Raw genomic sequence first — 12,427 nt, 5'->3', positions numbered from 1 at the left:
AGTAAATAATGGACCTTTCTGGCATTACTAGAGCTACAACAGGCCAATCGAAGCACATCTGTGGGAAGTACATTTCCCAGTAACGTCCTGGGCTTACAACCATCTCTACAATACCAACTATAATATGCTGCAATCTCATGATGAGTCGCCCTATTTGAACCGGCCTCCAAACACCCCATCGATTCATAGTGAAAGAGAAGAGTCTGTTTGTGTGTGTGTGTGTTGAATATGGATCCATCCTGTGAATGTGATCATGTGTAATGTGATAATACAGGATAATGTATTAAAATCATTTCAATGGCAGACGTGACCTGAGGAGCACACCCAGGTTAAGAGGAAGTGCCATATCCCATATCACCGCAGACCGCATCCAGCACATCCTGCTATGAGACACAACCAAACCAAACGGCAGACAGTTCCATTTCAAATGGATTTGAGACTTATGCTGTGAGGGTTTTCATCAAAGATCTGATAAATACATTTGAAAAAAGTGTCAGTTGGCTGCTTTTTGCGAACGTCATGTGAAATCTGATATCAACTCTCTCTTGACTCCTGTTATGAGAGCAACAACGGGACCCATTCTGTTGTATAATTTCCATTGTCATGAAGCCCCCAAAATAGCACACTCGCTTAACCTTGGTGGGTCTTCTGCTAATGTCAACAGAACTCAAGTCTATTCCATTGTCAGAAGCCACCATAATAACCCTCTCACTTCTGCCTGTGTGTCTCTTAGGCCCAGAACAAGCTAACAGGCATTCTGGCTGCAGCTAAAGTGATCGATACCAAGACGGAGGAGGAGCTGGAGGACTATATGGTAGAGATCGATATCCTGGCCTCCTGCGACCATCACAACATAGTGAAGCTGCTGGACGCCTTCTACTTCGACAGCAAGCTATGGGTGAGTAGGAAGTGGCGTTCTCAGCGGAGGCTGTGCTTTGTTAGCGGTGCTGCTGTAATAGTGTGTTGACGTTAGTCATAGCACAAACTCTGAAGGTCTATTCAGCGAAACATTGGTAGTGAGATGGAATGGTTCATGGAGAATCAGCGAAGACCAGCAGTGTGCTGGAGTGTCGTCCTTTGTTGGGGCCTCTTAACTAGGCTGCTATGAGTTGTGAGGACTGACCTGTGTCATGGCTATCAGTACATTGGAATGTTCATCCTCCTCTCACACCTACTCTCCCTCAGTTATCGTCTTCCCAGGTCAAAGTTCAAACTAGCACAGATACTAGCAGCATTTATTGTAGTTTATTGCCGTATTTGATATGGAAATTCGTTTTTGTGTTACAGTGTATTATTATATTGCCTTTTTCGTCTTCACGATATCACTGAGTGATGTGTCTTTCTGTCACCTCTCAAAATAACTAGAGTCCATCCGTATAACCCTCTCTTTGTGTACACATTGTTCTAGTCCTCACCTTCAGGATGGTGGTCACTTCCTGTGAATTTTGATTGGATTTGGGGATCTAGTTTCAGATGATGTTCCCGGGGCACCCCTGTGTCCGAAGATAACGAGGAAATAATTGCATTGGGAAAGTGGTCATGCATATATTAGAACATTTGTGCACTCAGGGATTGCAAGGAGTAGTTCAATCATATCTAACTAGCTAGTAAATAAGGGCCCATCTGTTTTGTTTTGGTCTTCTTGGCATAGGACACCTAAAGTGAAACAAGCTATATAGGAATATAATACAAAAGAATACCTATAAAACAAAGGCATTTCCGCCTTTCAATCAGGAAAAATGGATTCAACAAATAAAACATAATATGACATCTAAATCCACAAGGTCAGTTCTTCTAAGGTGCTACCTGATGGGTTACATACCCTAGCCTCCCAAGAGCTCCAAAGGAGAACGAGACAAAAGCTCCATTGCCTTTTTCAAGCTGGGAAATAATAAGTGGTACGACACGGTGGCTCCCTGTGTCTCCCTCCCTGCTCACATAGAAACATCCACATAGACACATTATCAGTAATCAGACTCATCAAAAGCTGTGATTGATTACCTGGAGTATTTGGTTACACTGCAGCTCTGTTGAGTGCTCGGCCCTTTCCTCTCTGTCAAACAATGGCTTCTAGCCCAATGGCGGTTGTGTATTGATTATTGTCTAGGCTTTTTATTTGTATTTTTTATTTATTTAACTAGGCAAGTCAGTTAAGAACAAATTCTTATTTACAATGACGGCCTAGGAACAGTGGGTTAACTGCCTTGTTCAGGGGCAGAATGACAGATTTTTACCTTGTCAGCTCGGGGATTTGATCTAACAACCTTTTGGTTACTGGCCCAACGCTCTAACCACTAGGCTACCTGCCGCCCCTACATGAAGCTTACATGTTAGCTGGTGTGTAAATAGAGAGATAAAGAGATTAGCACAGGAGCTCTTACTGTAGATGAAAGACTAGACGTTCTTAAAGGTTGTGTAGAAGTCAAGTCTGAGGAGAGTGATTTATGTTGTCTTCCTCATTTGATATGGCTCTAATAACAATGTGGTAACCACATTATGGTTTTTAAGGGTTAGATTAGTGACCGTAGCCATTTTATGTTTTCTCAATTTCACTTAGCTTCAGTCTCACATTGTGGAAACCTAACTATTTTACCATGTACGTGCCCACTTTGCAAGTTAATGGATAGACTCGAGTTAGCCCTATATAGTGGCTGTGGAATCCACTTTTCTGGCCCCATCTTCCCGCCAGCTAAAGGTCCCGAAGCTTCTGCACATGTACAGGATTCTCTACTTTGCCCACAGTCTCTGCTCTACTCGTAGAAAACAGGCTACTCTGGCGAACGGTGCTCGTTTAATAAAGTTAGATCAAAGCTCAATCAATGTCTGCAAGATCACATAATGATAGTATTCTACATAACAGAACGCGCCACTAGGCAAAACGTGATTTGATTGAAACTAAGCACATGTAGGCTACAGTTTGTTAACACCATCTGCTCTAAAATGCGCTCACTGTACATCATTCAAAACAACACTGTAGGCTACATCGAAACCTCACTGTATAACTCAAGCAGATCTCACTCAATGCCTAGGTTTACCTCCACTGTATTCACATCCTACCATACTTTTGTCTGTACATTATACCTTGAAGCTATTTTATCACCCCCAGAAACCTGCTCCTTTTACTCTCTATTCCGGACGTCACAGACGACCAATCCTCATAGCTTTTAGCCGTACCCTTATCCTCCTCCTCCTCTGATCCTCTGGTGATGTAGAGGTGAATCCAGGCCCTGCAGTGCCTAGCTCCACTCCTATTCCCCAGGCGCTCTCTTTTGATGAATTCTGTAACCGTAATAGCCTTGGTTTCATGCATGTTAACATTAGAAGCCTCCTCCCTAAGTTTGTTTTATTCACTGCTTTAGCACACTCTGCCAACCGGGATGTCCTAGCCGTGTCTGAATCCTGGCTTAGGAAGTCCACCAAAAACTCTGAAATCTTCATCCCTAACGGCAAAATTTTCAGACAAGATAGAACGGCCAAAGGGGGCGGTGTTGCAATCTACTGCAGAAATAGCCTGCAGAGTTCTGTCCTACTATCCAGGTCTGTACCCAAACAATTTGAACTTCTACTTTTAAAAATCCATCTCTCTAAAAACAAGTCTCTCACCATTGCCGCCTGCTATAGACCACCCTCGGCCCCCAGCTGTGCTCTGGACACCATATGTGAACTGATTGCCCCCCATCTATCTTCAGAGCTCGTGCTGCTAGGTGACCTAAACTGGGACATGATTAACACCCCAGCCATCCTACAATCCAAGCTTGATGCCCTCAATCTCACACAAATTATCAATGAACCCACCAGGTACCACCCCAAAGCCGTAAACACGGGCACCCTCATAGACATCATCCTAACCAACTTGCCCTCTAAATACACCTCTGCTGTTTTCAACCAAGATCTCAGCGATCACTGCCTCATTGCCTGCATCCGTAATGGGTCAGCAGTCAAACGACCTCCACTCATCACTGTCAAACGATCCCTGAAACATTTCAGCGAGCAAGCCTTTCTAATTGACCTGGCCCGGGTATCCTGGAAGGATATTGACCTCATCCCGTCAGTAGAGGATGCCTGGTTATTTTTTTTAAATGCCTTCCTCTCCATCTTAAATAAACATGCCCCATTCAAGAAATTTAGAACCAGGAACAGATATAGCCCTTGGTTCTCTCCAGACCTGACTGCCCGTAACCAACACAAAAACATCCTGTGGCGTTCTGCATTAGCATCGAACAGCCCCCATGATATGCAACTTTTCAGGGAAGTTAGAAACCAATATACACAGGCAGTTAGAAAAGCCAAGGCTAGCTTTTTCAAGCAGAAATTTGCTTCCTGCAACACAAACTCAAAAAAGTTATGGGATACTGTAAAGTCCATGGAGAATAAGAACACCTCCCAACTGCCCACTGCACTGAGGATAGGAAACTCTATCACCACAGATAAACCCACTATAATTGAGAATTTCAATAAGCATTTTTCTACGGCTGGCCATGCTTTCCACCTGGCTACCCCTACCACAGTCAACAGCACTGCACCCCCCACAGCTATTCGCCCAAGCCTTCCCCATTTCTCCTTCTCCCAAATCCATTCAGCTGATGTTCTGAAAGAGCTGCAAAATCTGGACCCTACAAATCAGCCGGGCTAGACAATCTGGACCCTTTCTTTCTAAAATTATCTGCCGAAATTGTTGCAACCCCTATTACTAGCCTTTTCAACCTCTCTTTTGTGTCGTCTGAGATTCCAAAAGATTGGAAAGCAGCTGCTGTCATCCCCCTCTTCAAAGGAGGGGACACTCTTGACCCAAACTGCTACAGACCTATATCTATCCTACCCTGCCTTTCTAAGGTCTTCGAAAGCCAAGTCAACAAACAGATTACCGACCATTTCGAATCCCACCGCACCTTCTCCGCTATGCAGTCTGGTTTCAGAGCTGGTCATGGGTGCACCTCAGCCACGCTCAAGGTCCTAAACGATGTCGTAACCGCCATCGATAAGAAACAATACTGTGCTGCCGTATTCATTGACCTGGCCAAAGCTTTCGACTCTGTCTATCACCACATCCCCATCGGCAGACTCAATAGCCTTGGTTTCTCAAATGATTGCCTCGCCTGGTTCACCAACTATTTCTCAGACAGAGTTCAGTGTGTCAAATTGGAGGGCCTGTTGTCCGGACCTCTGGCAGTCTCTATGGGGGTGCCACAGGGTTCAATTCTTGGGCCAACTCTTTTCTCTGTATACATCAATGATGTCGCTCTTGCTGCTGGTGAGTCTCTGATCCACCTCTACGCAGGCGACACCATTCTGTGTACTTCTGACCCTTCTTTGGACACTGTGTTAACAACCTTCCAGACGAGCTTCAATGCCATACAACTCTCCTTCTGTGGCCTCCAACTGCTCTTAAATACAAGTAAAACTAAATGCATGCTCTTCAACCGATCGCTGCCTGCACCTGCCCGCCTGTCCAGCATCACTACTCTGGACGGTCCTGACTTAGAATATGTGGACAACTACAAATACCTAGGTGTCTGGTTAGACTGTAAACTCTCCTTCCAGACTCACATCAAACATCTCCAATCCAAAGTTAAATCTAGAATTGGCTTCCTATTTTGCAACAAAGCATCCTTCACTCATGCTGCCAAACATACCCTCGTAAAACTGACCATCCTACCGATCCTCGACTTCGGCGATGTCATTTACAAAATAGCCTCCAATACCCTACTCAACAAACTGGATGCAGTCTATCACAGTGCCATCCATTTTGTCACCAAAGCCCCATATACTACCCACCATTGTGACCTGTACGCTCTCGTTGGCTGGCCCACGCTTCATACTCGTCGCCAAACCCACTGGTTCCAGGTCATCTACAAGACCCTGCTAGGTAAAGTCCCCCCTTATCTCCGCTCACTGGTCACCATAGCAGCACCCACCTGTGGCACGCGCTCCAGCAGGTATATCTCTCTGGTCACCACCAAAGCTAATTCCTCTTTTGGCCGTCTCTCCTTCCAGTTTTCTGCTGCCAATGACTGGAACTAACTACAAAAATCTCTGAAACTGGAAACACTTATCTCCCTCACTAGCTTTAAGCACCAGCTGTCATAGCAGCTCACAGATCACTGCACCTATACATAGCCCATCTATAATTTAGCCCAAACAACTACCTCTTCCCCTACTGTATTTATTTATTTATTTGTTTGTTTTGCTCCTTTGCACCCCGTTATTTCTATTTCTACTTTGCACTTTCTTCTACTACAAATCTACCATTCCAGTGTTTTACTTGCTATATTGTATTTACTTTGCCACCATAGCCTTTTTGCCTTTACCTCCCTTATCTCACCTCATTTGCTCACATTGTATATAGACTTATCTTTCTACTGTATTATTGACTGTATGTTTGTTTTACTCCATGTGTAACTCTGTGTTGTTGAATGTTGTCAAACTGCTTTGCTTTATCTTGGCCAGGTCGCAATTGTAAATGAGAACTTGTTCTCAAATTGTCTACCTGGTTAAATAAAGGTGAATTTAAAAAATCTACGGTGCCTTCAGGAAGTATTCAGACCTGTTGACTTTTTCCACATTTTGTTGGCTACAGCCTTATTCTAAAATTGATTAAATCATTTTTTCCCCTTCATCAATCTACACGCAATACCCCATAATGACAAATCAAAAACAGTTTTTTAAAATAAAAAAACAGAAATATCACATTCAGACCCTTTACTCAGTACTTTGTTGAAGCATCTTTGGCAGCGATTACAGCCTTGAGCCTTCTTGGGTATGACGCTACAAGCTTGGCACACCTGTATTTGGGGAGTTTCTTCCATTCTTCTCTGCAGATCCTCTCAAGTGCTGTCAGGTTGGATGGGGAGCATTGCTGCACAGCTATTTTCAGGTGTCTCCAGAGATGTTCGATCAGGTTCAAGTTCGGGCTTTGGCTGGGCCGCTCAAGGACATTCAGAGACTTGTCCCGAAGCCACTCCTGCGTTGTCTTGACTGTGTGCTTAGGGTCGTTGTCCTGTTGGAAGGTGAACCTTCGTCCCAGTCTGAGGTCCTGAGCGCTCTGGAGACGGTTTTCATCAAGGATCTCTCCTGTACTTTGTGCCGTTCATCTTTGCCTCGATCCTGACTTGTCTCCCAGTCCCTGCCACTGAAAAACATACCCACAGCATGATGCTGCCACCACCACCATGCTTCACCGTAGGGATGGTGCCAGGTTTCCTCCAGACGTGACGCTTGACATTCAAGCCAAATAGTTCAATCTTGGTTTCATCAGACCAGAGGTCTTGTTGGTGGAGTGCTGCAGAGATGGCTGTTCTTCTGGATGGTTCTCCCATCTCCACAGAGGAACTCTAGAGCTCTGTCAGAGTGATCATCGGGGTGACCATCGTCCCTTTTCCCCAGATTGCTCAATTTGGCAGGGCGGCCAGCTCTAGAAAGAGTCATGGTGGTTCCAAACTTCTTCCATTTAAGATGATGGAGGCCACTGTGTTCTTGGGGACCTTCAATGCTGCAGAAATGTTTTGGTACCCTTCCCCAGATCTGTGCCTCTACACAATCCTCTCTCGGAGCTCTACGGACAATTCTTTTGACCTCATGGCTTGATTTTTGCTCTGACATACACTGTCAACTGTGGGACCTTATATAGACAGGTGTGTGCCTATCCAAATCATGTCCAATCAATTGAATTTACCACAGGAGGACTCCAATCAAGTTGTAGAAACATCTCAAGGATGATCAATGGAAACAGGATGAACCTGAGCTCAATTTCGAGTCTCATAGCAAAGGGTCTGAATAGTTATGTAAAACCAATTTTTTAAAACCAATTTTTAATTTGCAAAAAATTCTACAAACCTGTTTTTCGCTTTATCGTTATGGGGTATTGTGTGTAGATTTCTGAGAAATATATATTTAATCCATTTTAGAATGAGGCTGTAATGTAACAAAATGTGGAAAAAGTCAAGGGGCCTGAATACTTTCCGAAGGCACTGTAAATGCATATCACCCATGAAACTGATTGAGATCAAATGGTTGGTATGCAGATGCTTCATGGACTTTTCACTGGTAAAACATGAAGAATTATCATTAACGATTGACAGTGAGAAATGCGAATGGAGGGTGACCACAACATTATTTGCGTAAAAGTAAAGAAACATGTGCAGTACGTGATTCAGATCTTCAGCTCTGGGGAAAAGGAACAGGGCTGTTTCCTACGGATCCGCAGCCTCAGCCATTCTAATTTCCTATCCGAACCACAATGTACTTGACCTTAGACTGTTAGGCCTAATCATGGGTCAGATCATATGCCTATTTTTTTCATACGTTGCATATCTTTGTCTCACAAACCACAATTTACCTGACCTTTAACCTTTGGTTAAGATCTTAGCCACACAGCTGCTATCTCAGAGTTGTGTCCTCTGTCTCTCTCTACACCACATGAATGGCTCCTCAGAGGGCTGTGTGTGTGTGCTGGGAGAGGAAGTAATGGTGCCAGCCCTGTAGTTCCTCTCTACCCGCCTGCCACTGTAAAGATCCACTGTTTGGCCTATTGTACATGCAGCTGGACTAAAACAACAGCTCGCCTACCAGTGAAACAACAGTACAAGGGCCTGTATGAATGACAAGACTGTTTCAAGGCTTAGGCTAGGCAGAGCATACTGTCTTATTTTACAAGAGTTTTGTTGGGTAGAATGAAAGGTTTTTGTTGAATTTTATGTTTGATATGGTTGTAATAAGGCTAAACTAAGAATTGGTTCTTTTTTTGTAAAACATCACAGCCCAGTTGAAAAATATATGGCAAATAGAAATCAACTGGATGGTGTTCAGAGATAGATGGGAGGGGTTGAGTGGAGCTGAAGGATGGGATTAAAAACAAACAAAAAGATAACTATTGTAAAATATACTGTGTCCATAAAATGTATGTATAAGCTGGAAGTAGAAGCCCAAGAGTTGTTGTCCATTAATTTACTCCAATTGGGGGAGGGATGGAAGGGGTAGGGGAACATAATAAAGGATTTTTGTTGTTGTTATACATACATACATACATACATACATACATACATACATACATACATACATACATACATACATACATACATACATACAGTTGAAGTCGGAAGTTTACATACACTTAGGTTGGAGTCATTAAAACTTTTCAACCACTCCACAAATTTCTTGTTAACAAACTATAGTTTTGGCATGTCGGTTAGGCCATCTACTTTGTGCATCACTTATAGTTAACTGTATCACTATTCCAGTGGGTCAGAAGTTTACATACACTAAGTTGACTGTGCCTTTCAAACAGCTTGGAAAATTCCAGAAAATGATGTCATGGCTTTAGATTCTTCTGATAGGCTAATTGATATCATTTGAGTCAATTGGAGGTGTGCCTGTGGATGTATTTCAAGGCCTACCTTCAAACTCAGTGACTCTTTGCTTGACATCATGGGAAAATCTAAAGAAATCAGCCAAGACCTCAGAAAAAATAATTGTAGACCTCCACAAGTCTGTTTCATCCTTGGGAGCAATTTCCAAACAGCTGAAGGTACCACGTTCATCTGTACAAACAATAGTACGCAAGTATAAACACCATGGGACCACGCAGCCGTCATACCGCTCAGGAAGGAGACACGTTCTGTCTCCAAGAAATGAACGTACTTTGGTGCGAAAAGTTCAAATCAATCCCAGAACAACAGCAAAGGATCTTGTGAAGATGCTGGAGGAAACGGGTACAAAAGTATCTATATCCACAGTAAAACTAGTCCTATATCGACATAACCTGAAAGGCCGCTCAGCAAGTAAGAAGCCACTGCTCCAAAACCGCCATTAAAAAGCCAGACTATGGTTTGCTACTTCACATGGGGACAAAGATCGTAGTTTTTGGAGAAATGTCCTCTGGTCTGATGAAATAGAACTGTTTGGCCATAATGACCATCGTAATGTTTGTAGGAAAAAGGGGGAGGCTTGTAAGCCAAAGAACACCATCCCAACTGTGAAGCACGGGGGTGGCAGCATCATGCTCTGGGGGTGCTTTGCTGCAGGAGGGACTGGTGCACTTCACAAAATAGATGACTTTATGTGGAAGGAAAATTATGTGGATATATTGAAGCAACATCTCAAGACATCAGTAAGTTAAAGCTTGGTCGCAAAAGGGTCTTCCAAATGGACAATGACCCCAAGCATACTTCCAAAGTTGTGGCAAAATGGCTTAAGGACAACAAAGTCAAGGTATTGGAGTGGCCATCACAAAGCCCTGACCTCAATCCCATAGAAAATGTATGGGCAGAACTGAAAAAGCGTGTGCGAGCAAGGAGGCCTACAAACCTGACTCAGTTACACCAGCTCTGTCAGGAGGAATGGGCCAAAATTCACCCAACTTATTGTGGGAAGCTTGTGGAAGGCTACCCAAAAAAGTTTGACCCAAGTTAAACAATTTAAAGGCAATGCTACCAAATACTAATTTAGTGTATGTAAACTTCTGACCCACTGGGAATGTGATGAAAGAAATAAAAGCTGAAATAAATCATTCTCTCTACTATTATTCTGACATTTCACATTCTTCAAATAAAGTGGTGATCCTAACTGACCTAAGACAGGGAATTTTTACTAGGATTAAATGTCAGGAATTGTGAAAACTGAGATTAAATGTATTTGGTTAAGGTGTATGTAAACTTCTGACTTCAAGTGTGTGTGTGTGTGTGTGTGTGTGTGTGTGTGTGTGTGTGTGTACACACACACACAAAATATGGGGGATTGGAAATGATGCAGACAATTAGATTGTGGCTTCCATCAATGTATCTGCAATATTAAAGATGATCTACCCCCTCATCTTCAAAAGGTCACACGGGTCATTGTTGCAATAATTATGTTTGACTCTAAACCTCAATGGGTGAACAGGTCAAATTCCCTCTAAATTCTAGCCAAGAGGAGAATAGAGAGTACCTAAAATTTCTCATTGACTGTGTTACATTGAGGAAGTGTGTTTTGGCTTCCTCTTCTTGGCACCTCTCACCAAATGTCTTCCAATTTTTCACTGTCAGTAGCATTTCTCTATTCTACTCAGCCCTAACTAACTACATTTTTACTGTATTGAGCACAGTAGGGCCGTGGATCACTTTAGGTTGTTATTTTGTTTTTGTTAGCCTAATTGTTTCTCTGTTGTATCCGTAGTGTTAGCAGCATGCTAGTCTAGGTTATATCCCTGATACAGTCCAAAGTCTATTGACGTATCAGGACTATGCTAGTCTAACAATACTACCTCCCTACACTGAATGGCTAGGTGTCTCTCTCTCCTCCAAATACCTAGGTTCATCGCTGCTGCAGCTAAAGCTAGCCCCCTCCCACCTGAGGCGTGCATGGAAACTCCTAATCCTATTTGGGGAAAGGGCTAAGTTCCGGCTAGCTACACTAGGCTAGGCTGCATGTGTATACTCTGAGAAAGCCTTCAGAGCAAAGCAACAGAATGGCCCCTCTGGCCAATCCTCTTACCTCAGCGGCGCAAGGCAGCCATATTGAGAGCTCCTTGAAACCATTTAAGGCTCAGCAGGTTTCATTCACTGAACCTGGGCAGTAGGAGGTTCACTGTTCAACTCACTTTCAAATTGTTTTACACAGCAGGGCCTGTATACACAAAACGTCTCAGGAGTTCTGATCTAGGATCAGGTCCTCTCTAATGTCCATATAATCAAATTCATTCATTGATCTAAAAGAGAGAACTGATCCTAGATTAGAACTCCTACTCTGAGACACTCTGAGAATACGGCGACAGACCGGGGAGTTTGGTCTTTAAAAGAAGGAGGCTTTTTAAAGTGTCGTGTGGGTATGAAGCAGGAGACCTGGGGGCGGGGGGGGGGAGGGAGGGTACTGGTCCATAGTGTAACAACTTAGGCCTAAGTGATGGATAGGTAGAGTTAAGTGTGTTGCGTCTTGATATCATTGAACTTGAGACCCTTTAAGACCCTTTGCATTGAATTGTAAGGCTACTGGGTCCAGACAGGACTCCATTGACAAAGACCACATGACACAGTGTCTTGTTGGCCTATAGTACGATGGAAAAGGGGCTTACTTTGTATAGCTGTAAACACTGAAAGTACTATTGTTTGTTGTAAATGTATGGTGTGTTTACCTGTTACTATGGTATTTAAGCTGTTATGGTATTTTTACCTCATTAGATGAATGCTGTTAGTTTCCTTTAATCCACTGTACTGGATCTACTGTAACCTTCTTGTCTTATTTTGTAGATCCTGATAGAGTTCTGTGCAGGTGGAGCGGTGGATGCCGTCATGCTGGGTGAGTCAGCCTTCCTACATCCTACTTCTAAAGAATATGATAAGCAGATGAGTGATAAATCATTGGTAACAATGGTAATGTATTTAACATTATTATGTGACTGAAATGTGATGGATATAACGGTATAGTAACAGTTAACTGATATTGAACTACCAGTGAT

General features: G+C 43.2%; 1 protein-coding gene across 2 annotated transcripts in view; it reads left to right on the top strand.

Annotated features, from left to right (window-relative positions):
- The window catches only part of LOC115178557 (serine/threonine-protein kinase 10), a 39,997-nt gene that overhangs the window by 1,665 nt on the left and 25,905 nt on the right, over nucleotides 1–12,427 (top strand). For both annotated transcript variants that reach the window (XM_029739814.1, XM_029739815.1), the window contains exons 2-3: nucleotides 734–898; nucleotides 12,219–12,267. In XM_029739814.1, coding sequence (XP_029595674.1) covers nucleotides 734–898; nucleotides 12,219–12,267 — 214 coding nt within the window. The remainder of the gene's footprint in view (nucleotides 1–733; nucleotides 899–12,218; nucleotides 12,268–12,427) is intronic.

Source organism: Salmo trutta, chromosome 38 (genome assembly GCF_901001165.1).
Source record: "Salmo trutta chromosome 38, fSalTru1.1, whole genome shotgun sequence".
NCBI classification, from domain to species: Eukaryota; Metazoa; Chordata; class Actinopteri; order Salmoniformes; family Salmonidae; genus Salmo; species Salmo trutta.
The sequence above is the reverse complement of the archived record's forward strand: the minus strand, read 5'-3'. Positions and strand labels throughout refer to the sequence as shown.